This window comes from Xyrauchen texanus, chromosome 5 (assembly GCF_025860055.1).
Source record: "Xyrauchen texanus isolate HMW12.3.18 chromosome 5, RBS_HiC_50CHRs, whole genome shotgun sequence".
Lineage (NCBI taxonomy): Eukaryota > Metazoa > Chordata > Actinopteri > Cypriniformes > Catostomidae > Xyrauchen > Xyrauchen texanus.
In genome coordinates this window covers 3,253,825-3,271,873 of record NC_068280.1, presented here as the reverse complement: position 1 = coordinate 3,271,873, position 18,049 = coordinate 3,253,825, and the positions used below count along the sequence as shown (strand labels likewise).

General features: G+C 39.1%; 1 protein-coding gene across 1 annotated transcript in view; it reads right to left on the bottom strand.

Moving 5' to 3' along the window:
- Window positions 1-12,112: 12,112 nt before the first annotated feature.
- LOC127643617 (ubiquitin carboxyl-terminal hydrolase 34-like) overlaps window positions 12,113-18,049 on the bottom strand; it is a 55,484-nt gene continuing 49,547 nt past the window's right edge. The window contains exons 69-77 of the mRNA XM_052126409.1: window positions 17,462-17,569; window positions 17,236-17,340; window positions 16,299-16,423; window positions 16,087-16,210; window positions 15,893-15,972; window positions 15,651-15,791; window positions 14,282-14,428; window positions 14,039-14,195; window positions 12,113-13,891 (exon numbers count right to left, since the gene is read on the bottom strand). Coding sequence (XP_051982369.1) covers window positions 13,206-13,891; window positions 14,039-14,195; window positions 14,282-14,428; window positions 15,651-15,791; window positions 15,893-15,972; window positions 16,087-16,210; window positions 16,299-16,423; window positions 17,236-17,340; window positions 17,462-17,569 — 1,673 coding nt within the window. The 3' untranslated portion in view covers window positions 12,113-13,205. The remainder of the gene's footprint in view (window positions 13,892-14,038; window positions 14,196-14,281; window positions 14,429-15,650; window positions 15,792-15,892; window positions 15,973-16,086; window positions 16,211-16,298; window positions 16,424-17,235; window positions 17,341-17,461; window positions 17,570-18,049) is intronic.

The window sequence follows — 18,049 nt, the reverse complement described above, 5'->3', positions numbered from 1 at the left end:
CACACACACACACACACACACACTCAGAGTTCTGAAAAGGAGAAAGACGAAGAAAACGAGAACATTGACATTCAGCCATTCACTTTATCTGACCTGAAAACATTCTGGGGTTTTAAGGAATACACATAATATTAGGAATGCTGACACATCGGTTACTGAATCCACCTGCATCAATTTATAAAGCAGTACAAGTTTTTTAGCTAGCCTGGTTCTGGAAGTCTTTTTCAATACAAAACAATGTCATAGAGATTTCATATCCATAACAACAGTTCTTAGTCATGAACCAAAACAGCCAGTTCCATGATGTCACAATGTCGTTTTGAAGCATACAGGAATTTGAAAAATCTGATAACAAGATGAAGGTTATCAAATGAAAATTAATTAAATAATATATATAAAACTATTGATTTAAAGTTGTTGATTAAATCACAGATGAGCCATAACATTATGACCACCGGCCTAGTATGCTGTTGGTCCTCGCGTGCCACCTAAGCAGCGGCGACCCGCCGAGGCATGGACTCTACAAGACCCCTGAAGGTGTCCTGTGATATCTAACACCAAGACATTAACAGCAGATCCGTCAAGTCCTGTAAGTTGCGAGGTGGAGCCGTCGTGGATTGGACTTGTTGGTCCAGCACATCCCACAGATGCTCAATCGGATCGAGATCTGGGGGATTTGGAGGTCAGGGCAACACCTTGAAACCATAATCATGTTCCTCAAACCATTCCTGAACATTCTGTGCACTATTGAGGGGTGCATTATTCTGCTGAAAGAGGCCAATGCCATCAGGGAACACCATTGCCATGAAGGGGTGTACCTGGTCTGCAACGATGGTTAGGTAGTATTTGCCCAGAGCATCACACTCCCTCATCTTCTCTCATCAGACCAGGCGACCTTCTTCCACTGCTCCAAGATCCAGTTCCGTTTCTCGCGTGCCCGTTGTAGGCGCTGTCGACAGTGGACAGGGGTCATCATGGGCACTCTGATGGCTACACAGCCCCGTACACAGCAGGTTGCGATGCACAGTGTGTTGACACATTCCTCTCATTACCATCATTACATTTTCGGTGACTTGTACCAAATTAGACCTCCTGTCAGCTCAAACTACTCGGGATAGCCTTCATTGCCCTCGTGCATCAATGAGCCTTGTGTGCCCAACACCCTGGCGCCGGTTTTTGGTTTGCCCTTCCTCGGACCACTGTCGGTAGGTACTCACCACTGCTGAACGGGAGCACCACCACACAAGCCGTTTCAGAGATGCTCTGACCCAGTCGTCTGGCCATTACAATTTGGTCCTTGTCATTTTTCTAGATTAATTGTAATGAAATGATATTAACTATTATATAATTGAGCAATAAGTTATGAGAGGCTGTATGTTAGCACAATATGGAGTCAAGAAATTATTTTTATTTTGGTTCAACATCTTTTCGTTGTTTTTTTTAAACGATAATAGCACATAATCTAATGCAAACACAAATGTGTTTGAAATTATTTGCAGTAATTGTGCTCTATATGACCCCGTATGAAGCATCAATCTCATTTCGGCATTGTTACAGCCGTGACGAGTACACGTTCAGCTTCACTCCCACTCTAAAGAGAACTGAATGGCCAACTAAAGTCCCCTATTCTCTCAGCATGAATCATACAGTGTAATGCATCTCTGAGCAAACAGCACGAAAAATGAGAAACAATTAGAGCACTCAGATACGCAAACACACACACAGAGAGATGAGCGACAAGATTGAAAGCCACTTACAGCACAGAGCAGTCTCCTATTACACTAATTTTTGTTATGCCGAGCGAAACATATTTCTGTTGAGCAAACACACCATAAACCGACCTGTGCATTGTTCACAGAACCAATTTTTTACCAAGAAATGCAGGCTATTATTATTATTAGGCTATTTATAAGTAACAGAATTAAGAATATTATTGGTGTTTCTTCAACTTTGGGAACTTTAACCCAGTGAAGTTCCAGAAAGTAAAATCCGGTTTAAAAAAAATCATACTCTCATTACTTTATTTAATTTGTCTTCTAACAATGTTAATGTTATATTACGTACAGTGGCAAGAAAAAGTATGTGAACCCTTTGGAATTTCCTGCATTTATGTATAAATTTGTCCTAACATCTGGTTTGATCTTCAGATAAGTTACAATAATGAACAAACACAGTCTGTTTTTACCAATAGCACAAACTATTGTATTGTTCTTGTACATACTGGATACATCATTCAAACTTTCACAATGTAGGTTGGAAAAAGTATGTGAACCCCTAAGGTATTGACTTCAACAAAATCAAGAGTCAAGAGTCTGGAGTTGGCAAACCTGGTATCCAATTAATGAAATTAGATTGGAGGTGTGGGCTATACCTACTTTGACTTATAAAAAGCACTCAATCATTTTGAGTTCGCTATTCACAAGAAGCATCTGCTAAAGTGGGCCATGCCTCGCCAAAAGAGATCTCAGAAGACCTACGATCAAGAATTGTTGTTTTGCATAAAAGCTGAAAAGGGATACTGTGGCGGAACGAACTGCCCCTCCATCCAACCCAATAGAGATGCTGTGGGATGACCTCAAGAGAGCCGTTCACACCAGACATCCCAAGAATATGGCTGAGATGAAGCAGTTCTGTAAGAATGGTCCAAAATTCCTTCTGAGGAAGTTGAGTTTATTGCTGCTAAGGGAGGATCATCCCGTTATTAAATCCAAGGGTTCACTTACTTTTTCCATAGCGCTGTAAATGTTTAATGGGATGTGTTTAATAAAGACATGAAAGATTTTAATTGTTTGTGTGTTTTTAGCTTAAGCACATTGTTGTTTAACCAATTAACGCAGAACACCAGCCAATTCTAAAGGGTTCACATACTTTTTCTTGCAATTGTACGTATGTAGTGTCACAGGAGATTTTTATCATTTCTGTATTTCCACGACAGTGTCATTTCCAGCACATCTCAAATTCTGTATCATGTTTAATCGATTGCTGTGGTGGAAATGAAAAAAATGAAATTTTAATGCTTTTGAAATCATGGATCATTTCTTGATTGGAGATGATGCCCAATAAAAATATTTACATTTACATTTATGCATTTGGCAGATGCTTTTATCCAAAGTGACTTACAGTGCACTTATTACAGGGACAATCCCCCCGGAGCAACCTGGAGTTAAGTGCCTTACTCAAGGACACAATGGTGGTGGCTGTGGGGATCGAACCAGCAACCTTCTGATTACCAGTTATGTGCTTTAGCCCACTACACCACCACCACTCCTTAAATATGATCTTTGTTTTCTTTAAGATCTCTGAAACTTTTGTTGACTTGGTTACCAAGTACTCAAAATAGTTTGGTGTGGTATAAATGACGACTCAACCGTGGGACAGTCGTAATTGTTATTATGGGAAAAATTTATAGAAACATTTTCCCATAACAAATATCGAAAAGGTTTACGTTTATTTCACTCTATGTTTATTTGATCAGTTTTAAACACGTAATAATATGTACTTTATTAATGGATTCCCATAAAATAGAAAATAAATAAATGATAAAGGCCTAGTAAAAAAAGTTGCCAAGTCCAAATCTGTTAGTTTTACTAAATATGACTTTAAATGTTTAGGCTAGTTATGCCATGTTTGCATTATAAATAATATTAGTTATATAAGTTATAAAGTCCATAATGCATATATTTCACTGTCTTTTTTAAACATTATTAGAAAAGTCAAAATATCATGTTTTGTCAGGTTTTTTTATCGATCATGTAATAATGCGTGGGGTATGTGGACCCCAACTGTATGTTCTGTATGTACAAAACAGCAGCTCTGAATCTCATTCTGTGGATTGATACAACACTGCCTCTATTACAGATCGGCATCTCGCATTTGAAAAGAAATTAAAAAAAAGTAACTTAAGAGAAAAGAGCTAAAGTGACTCATGGGAGGAAAGCTTTTATAGCAGTGCAATGAGAGCTAATGTCACTAATGGATCTCTATTTCCTGTAACTCATGAAATAAGACATGAGTTATGTTCAGAAAACTATACTACCATACCACTCCATTTCTGCAATATTAAGATATGGAAGAAACCTCATGCATTTCAGGAATGTGTCGATGAGTTTTAAAGGTGCACTGGCCGATGTGTCAGTCTGCATCACGTCAACGCAATAACTTTTGGTTACCGACGCTATTATGTACTAAAACAGCTTCATCTCATATGACTGTGCCCGGTTTAAAAAAATATTATTCATGAGCGCTAAATTTTTCAATATAAACCTTTTAAATAATAACTGAGTGCATCTTTAACTTATAAATGATACATTTTGCTCATTGAGAAATTAGACTTTCCCTGAGGCCTACAATGTTTGCAGTTGTTTTAAAACTGTGCCAGCAATACAGCACAACATACAAACAACACCTTTAAAATGTATATACAAACGTGTTACAACTTCCTCCAAAGCATGTGGAATTAAACCACAGACAAGGGTGTGTCTTCATTTTTGGAGCATGTCTGCACACATGTATAGGTGTGTGCTAGTACACTTTGTCTACCCTTTTAATCCATTTCGATTGTATAATAATGAGACAATCCATATACTCACTGTCCTAGTTTTAGGGAAGACTTGTAGTGACCAAAGGTCAAACACCGTGAACACTGAAAACACTCTCTGGTAATACCCGTTATTTAAACCGTACTGTATATCAGTGTGTTTGTGTGTGTGAGAACACATTTAAACAAGTTCATATGTAGAGTATTATATTAAATATTTACTTCTGATGACAAGCTTCTGTATAAAGCCTTGTCGGTGATCTCATTATTAAGGAGTGTGAATATGGAGCTGTTTGAGGTTTTATATGATTTTGTGTTTTATTTATATCCAAAGCCATTTAATCAATTTTGTTTCTAAGGCAAGCATCACTACTACTATTACTCATATTCTTGTGAGTAATTTTAACTATAGGCTGACAGATATATCGTTTTAGCAGATTCATCGGTACCGATAGTTTCTTTTTGAGCATGTTTCTAAGGCAAGCATCACTACTACTATTACTCATACGTCTTGTCAGTAATTTTAACTAGGAGGACAACCGATATATCGTTTTTGCCGATTAATCGGTACCGATAGTTTCTTTTTGAGCATGTTTCTAAGGCAAGCATCACTACTACTATTACTCATACGTCTTGTCAGTAATTTTAACTAGGAGGACAACTGATATATCGTTTTTGCCGATTAATCGGTACCGATAGTTTCTTTTTGAGCTTGTTTCTAAGGCAAGCATCACTACTACTATTACTCATATTCTTGTGAGTAATTTTAACTATAGGCTGACAGATATATCGTTTTTGCCAATTAATCGGTACCGATAGTTTCTTTTTGAGCATGTTTCTAAGGCAAGCATCACTACTACTATTACTCATACGTCTTGTCAGTAATTTTAACTAGGAGGACAACCGATATATCGTTTTTGCCGATTAATCGGTACCGATAGTTTCTTTTTGAGCATGTTTCTAAGGCAAGCATCACTACTACTATTACTCATACGTCTTGTCAGTAATTTTAACTAGGAGGACAACTGATATATCGTTTTTGCCGATTAATCGGTACCGATAGTTTCTTTTTGAGCTTGTTTCTAAGGCAAGCATCACTACTACTATTACTCATATTCTTGTGAGTAATTTTAACTATAGGCTGACAGATATATCGTTTTTGCCAATTAATCGGTACTGATAGTTTCTTTTTGAGCATGTTTCTAAGGCAAGCATCACTACTACTATTACTCATACGTCTTGTCAGTAATTTTAACTAGAGGACAACCGATATATCGTTTTTGCCGATTAATCGGTACCGATAGTTTCTTTTTGAGCTTGTTTCTAAGGCAAGCATCACTACTACTATTACTCATACATCTTGTCAGTAATTTTAACTAGAGGACAACCGATATATCGTTTTTGCCGATTAATCGGTACCGATAGTTTCTTTTTGAGCTTGTTTCTAAGGCAAGCATCACTACTACTATTACTCATATTCTTGTGAGTAATTTTAACTATAGGTTGACAGATATATCATTTTAACCGATTAATCGGTACCGATAGTTTCTTTTTGAGCTTGTTTCTAAGGCAAGCATCTCTACTACTATTACTCGTACGTCTTGTGAGTAATTTTAACTATTGATATACAGTACGGTTTAAATAGCAGGTATTACCAGAGAGTGTTTTCAGTGTTCACGGAGCTTGACCTTTGGTCACTACAAGTCTTAGGACAGTGAGTATATGGATTGTCTCATTATTATACAATCGAAATGGATTAAAAGGGTAGACAAAGTGTACTAGCACACACCTATACATGTGTGCAGACATGCTCCAAAAATGAAGACACACCCTTGTCTGTGGTTTAATTCCACATGCTTTGGAGGAAGTTGTAACACGTTTGTATATACATTTTAAAGGTGTTGTTTGTATGTTGTGCTGTATTGCTGGCACAGTTTTAAAACAACTGCAAACATTGTAGGCCTCAGGGAAAGTCTAATTTCTCAATGAGCAAAATGTATCATTTATAAGTTAAAGATGCACTCAGTTATTATTTAAAAGGTTTATATTGAAAAATGTAGCATTGATGAATAATATTTTGTCTATGCCTGTCTCAGTAAGGAAATAATGGACTTTAACATCCATATTTTATCCATATTTTAACAATATGTATTAATTTTTAAAACTAATCGGCCGATTAATCAGTTATCAGCTTTCCTCTAACACCGAAGTTATTAGTATCAATTTGGTCGACCTTAAATTTGAACAATCCTATCACTCTACATGTTAATCATTAGCGTGTACACAAACATGAATGATGTCCAATCATGCGACTTGTTGAAGACAGCATTTGCATATTCTGATTTGCTTCATAATCATTAAAAAAAGAAGACTAGAAAGAACTGAAAACTGCATTTGTGAATTAACCTGATTACTTTACTCATAAATAATTTGGGTTTGTTTTCCTGAAATAGAAAGTCTTTACATTTTAAATGGAAATATCACCTTTTTTTGGATGGACTAGCATATAGATGACCACAAAGCAAATTAACAAAACATGGTGTTTGAAGCTAAATAAGCAGAGATGACTCCCACTTCTCCAGTTCAATTCTCCAGTGCGACTCAGGGCTACAGGACTGTTGGACACCTGTCTCCTACTGGCGGAGATATGCAGGTCCACCCTCCTCTTCAGGCCCCTGAGGCCGGGCTCCCATCGGCTCCGAGACCCCACGCCGTGGGCCTTCCAGAAGCATGAAAATATAAACCGCAATTTTATCATAATGAACTCCACACATAGTTAATTCCAAAAGGATAGTTTTGTTTAGTTTTTTTCAAGCATTTGGTTATAAAATAATAATCAGTGATGATTATTTTAATGGCTTTGCCATGAAACCATCCTAAAGTATTTAGATATATTAGTCTAAAAGCCAGGTTTAAAATGCAACAATATACAATATACAGTGAGGAAAATAAGTATTTGAACACCTGAGAAAATCAATGTTAATATTTGGTACAGTAGCCTTTGTTTGCAATTAAAGAGGTCAAACGTTTCCTGTAGTTTTTCACCAGGTTTGCACACACTGCAGGAGGGATTTTGGCCCACTCCTCCACACAGATCTTCTCTAGATCAGTCAGGTTTCTGGGCTGTCGCTGAGAAACACGGAGTTTGAGCTCCCTCCAAAGATTCTCTATTGGGTTTAGGTCTGGAGACTGGCTAGGCCACGCCAGAACCTTGATATCCTGGCTGTGTGCTTCGGGTCATTGTCATGTTGGAAGACCCAGCCTCGACCCATCTTCAATGCTCTAACTGAGGGAAGGAGGTTGTTCCCCAAAATCTCGCAATACATGGCCCCGGTCATCCTCTCCTTAATACAGTGCAGTCGCCCTGTCCCATGTGCAGAAAAACACCCCCAAAGCATGATGCTACCACCCCCCTGCTTCACAGTAGGGATGGTGTTCTTGGGATGGTACTCATCATTCTTCTTCCTCCAAACACGGTTAGTGGAATTATGACCAAAAAGTTCTATTTTGGTCTCATCTGACCACATGACTTTCTCCCATGACTCCTCTGGATCATCCAAATGGTCATTGGCAAACTTAAGACGGGCCTTGACATGTGCTGGTTTAAGCAGGGGAACCTTCCGTGCCATGCATGATTTCAAACCATGACGTGTATTACCAACAGTAACCTTGGAAACGGTGGTCCCAGCTCTTTTCAGGTCATTGACCAGCTCCTCCCGTGTAGTTCTGGGCTGATTTCTCACCTTTCTTAGGATCATTGAGACCCCACGAGGTGAGATCTTGCATGGAGCCCCAGTCCGAGGGAGATTGACAGTCATGTTTAGCTTCTTCCATTTTCTAATGATTGCTCCAACAGTGGACCTTTTTTCACCAAGCTGCTTCGCAATTTCCCCGTAGCCCTTTCCAGCCTTGTGGAGGTGTACAATTTTGTCTCTAGTGTCTTTGGACAGCTCTTTGGTCTTGGCCATGTTAGTAGTTGGATTCTTACTGATTGTATGGGGTGGACAGGTGTCTTTATGCAGCTAACGACCTCAAACAGGTGCATCTAATTTAGGATAATAAATGGAGTGGAGGTGGACATTTTAAAGGCAGACTAACAGGTCTTTGAGGGTCAGAATTCTAGCTGATAGACAGGTGTTCAAATACTTATTTGCAGCTGTATCATACAAATAAATAGTTAAAAAATCATACATTGTGATTTCTGGATTTTTTTTTTTAGATTATGTCTCTCACAGTGGACATGCACCTACGATGACAATTTCAGACCCCTCCATGATTTCTAAGTGGGAGAACTTGCAAAATAGCAAGATGTTCAAATACTTATTTTCCTCACTGTATAATGCATTATGTACCATGGGCTGCCTGGTCTCTTTACTCAACAAGGGGTCCTTAGCCTGACAAGGATCACAATCTAAATCATAAATGTCTCAAAGTCAACTGCTGAATGTCTTATTGACATCTGTGATGTATTGTAGATGAGCGAACAACACAAAGAAATACATCTTCCAGATGTAAACACACACATTAAATAGACGTTTGGGTGATGAACGTGTGCTGTCAAAGAAGTTTGAAAACATACTGATATCAACAGCCATGAAGATTACCTACAGACATTTATTAAGGTGTGTTTCTGCAGGTCAAGATGGGGAAACAACAACAAACAGGAAGCAGATTAACATGACTAAGTTTCCTGGAGCACCCTACAGGCCTGATGCAAAAGGAATAGACGTTCAGACACAGCATTGAAATTTTTAATAATTCATTAATTTGCTGATTCGCTGGCAAACTATGTGGCAAAATGAAATGTTAAATCCTGCCAACAGACTACCGATCACACTAAACATGTTTTTAAAGGGTAATACACACATTTTAAACAGTAATAATGAGATTAAATGGAGACTTTTGCTCAAGTCCAACCCAGTCCCATGACAAGTTAAAAGGAGGGAAGAGGTGCTTCCATTCATTGTGTTCTTATGTTCGAAATGTTTACCTCTAAAGAAAGACGTGCAGCCATCATTGCTTTGCATCAAAATGGCCTCACATGCAAGGAAATTGCTGCAAAGAATATTGCACCTGAAAGACCCATTTACCGGATCACCAAGAACTTCAAGAAGAGAGGTTCAACTGCAGTGAAGAAGGCTTCAGGACGTCCCAGAGTGTCCAGCAAGTACCAGGACCATCTCCTCCTGAGGAGTCAGCTACAGAATCGTGTCACCACCAGTGCAGAGCTCAATATTGGCAGCAGGTTGGTGTGAGTGCATCTGCACACACAGTGAGGCGAAGACTTTTGGGCAATGACCTGGTGTCAAGAAGGGCAGCAAAGAAGCCACTTCTCTCCAAGAAAAACATCAAGGACAGACTGAAATTCTGCAGGAAGTACAAGGAAGACTGGTGCAGTTATTTTCTCTGAAGAAGCCCCCTTCCGACTGTTTGGGACATCTGGAAATTCGAGAGTCTGGAGAAGAAAAGGTGAACACTACCATGAGTCCTGTGTCGTGCCAACAGTGAAGCATCCTGAGACCATCCATGTGTGGGGTTGCTCTTCATCACAGGGAGTGGGCTCGCTCACAATCCTGCCCAAAAACACTGTCATGAATAAAGACTGGTATCAAAATGTTCTGCAAGAGCAACTTCAATTAACTTAATTATTTTTATAGCAATTGACTCATTTGTATCTATTTTTATTTCTCCAAATGAATTTTAGTAGATATAGTAACAAGTCCATAAATGCAATGAAATAAATGAAACATAATGGAGAACTCCATAAAGTCTATGAGTTCTATGGCTATGAATGAGAAATTTGCCTAAACCAAAGCACAGTAATGGATTTATTATTTTAGGAAAATTGTAGTGCAATTGGGGTCCTATTTTAAGAGCGCTAACGCTAAATGCAGCATTATGCCATAAGTCATAAGTGCAAAGTCTGTGGGCATGGCCGTGAAGTTGTTGGATTTTGTGCAAGCACACACTGTGTCTATGCGCAAATGGGTTTGCGCAATTGCGTGCACAAAGCACTAATGGACTGGGTCAAGAGCAATTTAATTCTGATGTTCTTCACCAGCACTTTAGCAACCCAACCACACACATTTCATTACACCAGGCAGACATCACTCACAATATCACATTCCTATTTTGTTGGGGGGAGGGGTGCCTTGGAGAAGAGGTGGTAAGAGGGGAGAGGAAGAAAAAGGGAGGGGAAGTGAGAGACCTGTTTTGCTGTGTTCCGGCACTCCTTCTAATCCGGGTTTTTGTTTGATGCTTGAGTTCAGAATAAACGTTCAAAAAAGGAAGTTAATCCTTTTCGTCTGCCTCCTCACTGCATGCACACACCAGTAAACTGTAGTAATTTTCCTCAAGCACCAGAAAGACAGCCCATTCATTAGAAGTTGGTAGGGTAAATGGACTGTATGCAATGACAATTATGGACTTAAATTATTTTGTGCATTAACTGTATCCTTTTTGAATGACTCATTCAAATGACAGTGACGCACTCCTTTTATATGCATGTAAAAAGTGGGGCAGGATTTGGATTTAGGGACCAAAAGTGTCAATTGCGCTTAGAATTCACGCTCTCATGACATTTCTCCAGAAAGTAAGATCTTTGTCTTCATGTGCACTTGAAAACTGTAGTCTGGCTTTTTAATCGTGGTTTTGGAGCAGTGACTTCTTCCTTGCGGAACAGCCTTTCAAATTATGTCGATATAGGGTTAGTTTTACTGTAGATATATACTTATCTACCTGTTTCCTCCAGCATCTTTACAAGGTCCTTTGCTGTTGTTCTAATTGCTAATAATAGGCTAATTGTCTAAAGGCTTGACATCATTTTCTGATATTTTACAAGCTGCTTAAAGGGTAAGAGAGGTAACCAAGAACCTGATGATCATATTGAACTGTTTGGCCTCAATTCCAAGCATCATGTCTGGACGAAACCAGGCATCGCTCATCATCTGCACAATATCATCCCAACGGTGAATAACGGTGGTGGTAGCATCAGGCTGTGGGGAGTTTTTCATCGGTGGGGACTGGTCAGGGTTGAAGCTCAATGCAGCAAAATACAGAGATATCCTTAATGAAAACCTGGTCCAGAGCACTAAGGATCTCAGACTGGTCCGAGGGTTCACCTTCCAACAAGACAATGACCCTAAGCACACAGAGAAGACTATGCAAGTGTGGCTACGGGACAACTCTGTGAATGTCCTTGTGTGGCCCAGCCAGAGCCTGGACTTGAACGCAATCGAACATCTCTGAAGAGACCCGACAATGGCTGTCCTCCGACGGTCCCCGTCCAACCTGACAGAGCTGGAGAGGATCTGCAGAAAAGAAGGGCAGAAAATCCCCAAATCCAGGTGTGCAAAGCTTGTCGCATCATACCCAAAAAGACTTGAGGCTGTAATCGCTGCCAAAGGTGCTCAAACTAAGTACCGAGTTAAGGATCTGAATACTTCTGTTACAGCCAAAAATTATTATATCTATGCATACCTAAAAAATTATGTTTTTTTTATATTTCTGTTTGAATTAATCGTAATAAGGTCATGTGACAATGCAAGTTATTTTATAAATCTTTATCATTGCATTTACAGTATACTGCTTCACATATGTATGCATTCTATTCTACACAGTATGCACTGAGCTTGTATTGCATTCCTTGGGCCACAAATAAATCAATAAAATAAAAACAATCACGCCTGGTTTTTTGACTCTGTTCATAATTAAATCATATTAAAATTTTATTAAGTTATATCCTATATTAAAACAAAATCAAAACAGAAAGACAGAGAAAAATCAAATACAGAGAATGCAAGAATGACATCCAATAGATTATGGAATGTATTTCGGTAAATAAAATAGAGCTGTTCCAACAAATGTGCAATATTCAGGCCACAAATGTTACAAGCCTGAAAAAAAGCACCATTAAGTTTCTATACACACAACATATATATACAGCAGATTTATATATACAGTATACTGCGCTTCAATGGATATATACTGTATACATATACCTTAAAATCACACCACACACACACACATATATATATATATATATATATATGTGTGTGTGTGTGTGACCATCTCATTTACAAAGCCAGGCAACAACTAGAAGATTCTTTACAGAATCAAGGTTCTTGTGGTTTGTTCTTCTTTTCAATGTACAAGTAAACATAGTTTTTGATATCCACCACAGAGAAACAAAACACAGCAAGACCATTTTCAGCCTTGCACCTGTAAGTACAAAACTGGCACAGAAGACAATCATAATAATACTCGTGAATAAAAACGCAAATTCAACTTTGCACTGACGGGACTAAAACGTTGTAAACCTTTTCCCTGTTTCACTGCAGCTTTGAAAACAAACCACTTCAATAACAAACGAACCAAACAAAATCACGGTTTAAAAAAAAAAAAACGAAAGAAATTGCCATTTGCGAAAAATACGCATTAGCTGATATTGTTTGTTTTGCTTTCTTTTGCGCTATTTGGATTTCCCCAGAGCACGGAAATGTCTGTTACAACGGTAACCACTCGTATCCGGAACGCAAAAAAGATGATGCGAGCTACAAAGGGTGGAAAGTAAAAATATGAATAAACCAGATTCGAATGTCAAAAGACAAAACTGAAAAGCATGGCAAACGGAAAGAGAATTAGAAAAAGGAGGGACACGAATGTAATGTCACAAAGGCGAAGGGTGTGACCCTCCTTTTCCATTTGAAAGTTTGGCAACCACTGCGATCGTGGCCTCGACTGTGCGACAGAGCATTTCCAAAGTATCCTGTTGCTGCCCTGCTGGATTTAAAACGCCCTGTGAGAGGGCGTGGCTGTATGACTCCGCCTCCTGGAGTGAGGAGCTCCGCCCCTCGGCTGCATCCGGCAGGCTGGAGAGTAGAAGTGCTGGGTCAGCGGAGGAAGTGGAGGGGACTTCCTCTCTTTCTGGCTCTACTTCTTGCTCATGTGGTTCCTTCCTTCTATCTTCCTCTTCCTCCACCTCTCTTCCTGCTATCTGGGGCGGAGCTTCGTCTGTCCGACTAAATGCTTCAGGAAGGGAGGACGACGACGATGATGAAGATGATGAAGACGACGACGAAGCCTCCATTTTCTTCTCCTCGAGCGTCTCACTGTCGGGAGAGGGTGGGTCATTTTCTGTTCCCGGGTCGATGAGGGAGGAGTCTCGGGTTTCAGTGTCTGAAGTGCTGGTGGGCGTTAACGCCTCCCCCGGCTCCGCCTTCTGCTCCGAGCAGGGAGCCAATGAGGAGGTAGAGGGAGTGCAAACGGTGCTGCTGCTGCTGCCCTCTGCTGGCCGATCTTCAGCACTGCTGCTCACTCGCCTGCGCTTCACTGGAGTGACGCCCTCCTCTTCCACTTAGAGAGACACAGAGAAATATTACTAATGCTCGTCCAATCAGACAGAAGAGCCAGAACTGTCATTTTATAATAAATAAACCACAGTGAGGTTAGCATTTATAAGTGTGTGTGTGTGTGTGTGTGTGAGTGTGCATGTATTGATACCTTTGACCTTGCATTCCTTGGCCTCAATCTCTAATGTGGTGCGATGCTGCAGACACAGTCTGCATTTAGACAGCAGCTCCTGTAAAGCCGGACCTAAAGCCGGGTCTAACTGCTGAGGAGGGTAAACTGACATTATCAGCACCAGCGCCCGCAGATCCTGTAACACAGAGAGAAACAAAGAGTTAAATAAAGTGTGATGGATAGCTGGAGTGTGGACATGATGTCAGGAGGAACTGTACTGACTGCATTAAGGAGGCTGCTGGTCTTGCTGATCTCTGCTCTCTGATTGGTCAGTTCAGGCTGCAGACTGTGGTACTCGTTCAATAGGTTGGTCACTAAGACATTGATGAGATTCGAACAGCTCTGCCCTGATAACACTTGCACCTGCACCTAAACACACAAACACATCAGAGTTATTATCGTTGATGAAAGCCAAAACAAAAACTAAAACGAAATAATTTTCCTGCACTGAAATGTAAATAAAAAACAAAAAGAAAACAATGAAAATATTTTTGTTAACTGAAATAAAAATAAAGAACTAAACTAAAAAACATTTTAGTTAACTAAAATAAAAAACTAAACGAAAAAAAATAAAAAAAATTATTTACTGATATTAAAAATAAAGAACTAAAATTGTATCCTTTTAGTTAAAAAAAAACATTTCCGTAAATTTAAATTTAAATGAAACTAAAAACACTTTGTGAACTTAAATAAAATAAAAACAAGACAATTTTCATTAACTAAAATAAAAACGAAAATGAAAAATAAAAAATTAACACATTTTCGTTATATAAAATAAAAACTAAAAACATTTTTGTGAATCGAAATAAAAATAAACTATAACAAAATATAAATGAAAAAATGTGTTAACGGAAATAAAAAATAAATATGAAAATGAAAACTAAACGAAAACATTTTCCGTAATTATAAAAAATGATATATTTTGTTACCTGTGAAAAAAAAAATAAAACAAAATCTGAAAAATCAAAATCTGAACTTAAGTACATTTTCATAACTGCAAAACTAGACAAATAATGTGATGAATTAACTCAAATTTATTTTAGCTTTGGATACGCAGTATATTATAAAATGTAAAACCTTTACATGCCTCGATTAATCATTAAGCAATTGCCACAAGAAATTTCACACTTCAAATGATACTTTACTTTTACTTTGTCAGCCATAAAATACTAAAACCAAAATAAAATAAAAACTAAACTGAAACAAAAAACGCAGAATAAATGAAAATAAATAAATTAAAAGTAAAATAGAGGCTTACAGGAACAGTTTCACACAAAAAGAAAAATTCTGTCATCATTTACTCATCCTCATGTTGTTCCAAAACCCCTACAGAGAGGGAACACACTGTCAAGCTCCGAAAATCATAAAAGCAGCACCATAAAAGGAGTGCATACAACACCTGCTTTCAAGTCTTTACATTTAAAGTTCGCAGAGATTTGAAAGATTTGGCACGTTTAGGGAATAACTTAAATCTGGGTCTGTTCCTCATAAAGACATTATTTGACTTCATAAAGCGAATATATTATATTTCATGGTGCTTTTTGGTGTTTCTGTAGCTCATCAATGTCTGTCCCTATTTATGTGTATTTACCTTGTGCAAGAAGCAGGTGAGGAAAGAGTAAGCCATGTTGTTGTTGAGGAAAGTTCTCTCGTCCATCAGGATACACTTCATGTACTCTCCAAAGGCCGGATCCTCACACAACAGCTTCACACATGACTGAGCCATCGCACACTGACAAATAAGAGAGAGTAGACTTAAAGAGAGTGTGTGTGTGTGTGTGTGTGTGTGTGAGAGAGAGAGAGAGTATTTATGTGTATGAGAGAGTATCATACCTGAGACTGAACAAGTTCTGTCCATAGTTTAGGAAAGAGAGCCAGGTGCAGAGGAAGTCCTTCATATGCGATCAACACACCTGTACACACGTGACTAAATCATTAACACACACGCACACACACACACACACACACACACACACACACACACACACTCCAAACAGACACGATCAAAGCAAGTGAAGGGCTCTTACTGAGTTTGACGAGGGTCTCTGTGAATTTCTCGCAGTTGATGGCGACTCGACAGAGCAGGTGAATAAACTGATGATACGACAGGAAGTAGTCCAACAACATCCTGTCATACACTTCATCTTTACCCTACAGGAAACACAAAGACACAGGTGAACTACAGCGGACTGTGAAAAATTATTTTTATTTGAGCTGAATGATTCTCTGTCATACACACTTTACTAGTCTCCACCATTGATGGCAGCAGGCACATGTTGAGTTCAGGTCTGGGTGGGCGAATGTTGTTCTTTCCTCCCATCAGTTTGATGTTTTCTCTACAGGGCAGATACGGGCCGAACGACACTACAAAACAAAATAATAATAATAATAAATATAGCTGCAAGCAGCAATAAACAGGCCCAAGCACCGTGAGCCCATTTACTCCTGGAGGCTTTAGTAAAACAATGCATCAAAAATGTTGAAGCGATTTGTGTAAACGTAAATGGATTTTTTAAGGGCCACACTTCCTGCCGCGAGTTGGTGGCGCTATGAATGTGACCCACAGTAGATACATCAATGTGATCAGCCCTCCATGGAGACACCGTTTGAGACAACAAAAATCTGTTCGCAATTTAGCATCTTCAATGTTTTGGCATGATGGTGCCTATGTTTGGTGCTAGTCAGATGAATTCCCTATGAGGAGTATTTCATATTCCAGAGCATGCCATTTTCAAACAATCCAAAATGGCCGACTTCCTGTTGGGCAGAGCCAATGACTATGAGGGTGAAAGTTGTCCAGCTTCATGAGATCTATATGTGTACAAAGTTTTGTGACTGTAGGTGAAAAGGCATGTGCTACAGAGCCTCCCAAAAATCAAATTTTCAAGGGGCCGGCAGAGAGCCCCCCCCCATGTGAACCTTTGCCAAACTCTAATGACCGATGATTCTGACGTTTGTGCAAATTTTCAGGAGTTTTTGAGCATGTTAAGGGACCCAAAATCCCCTGAAACCTTGAAAAGAAGAATATTAACAGTAATCCTTAGGAAAACAATAGGTCCTCCGCACTTACAATGCTTGACCCTAATAATAATGCTTGTTACACTGTAACAGGCACGTATCACTATATATCATGATGATGGTCATTATGGCTGTATGTGTTATGGTTTCAGACTCACTGGGGATGTTGCTATGGTGATAGGTGCAGTGGTTGTGCTGCAGGAAGGGCACGAGTGTGTGCAGGAAGTCATGAGGATTTAACAGCACCAGCTCCTTCAGCACATCTGAGGACGAGAAGAGTCACACATCAAACATCTCTATTCATTTTTAATAGATGGAAGTTTCTTTTAAAGCACAGCTTTAGTTTTTGAAAAATGTGTTGTGTTTGTATATGAAGCGACTCACCCAGACAAGCGTTGCGTAGCTCTGGTGGACTGTAAGAGTTGAGCAGAGTCAGCAGCTTGTGAGCAAAATCAATCCTCTCTTGCCACTGGATCAGAGCCTGCTTCACATCTACACACACATATATGATCAAGTAATTGAAGTATAACGCTGTTTCTAAACCAGGACACAATGAAGCAATATCTGACAGATCTTAAAGGAATAATTCACCCCAAAATTCTCACATCATTTACTCGCCCTCATGCTATCCCAGATGTGTATGACTTACTTTCTTCTGCTGAACACAAAGATTTTTAGAAGAATATTTCAGTTCTGTAGGTCCATACAACGCAAGTGAATGGTGACTAAAACTTTGAAGCTCCATAAAGCACATAAATGTAGCATAAAAGTAATCCATAAGACTCCAGTGGTTTAATCCATGTCTTCAGAAGCAATATGATAGATGTGGGTGAGAAACAGATCAATCAAGTCCTCTTTTACTATAAATCTCCACTTTCGACCAGCCCTCCTTTACGCGTTAACGAGAGATCTTTTCTTTTTTTTTTTCGTGCATATCACCACCTTTTGGGCTGTTGTGCAAATATTAGTTAT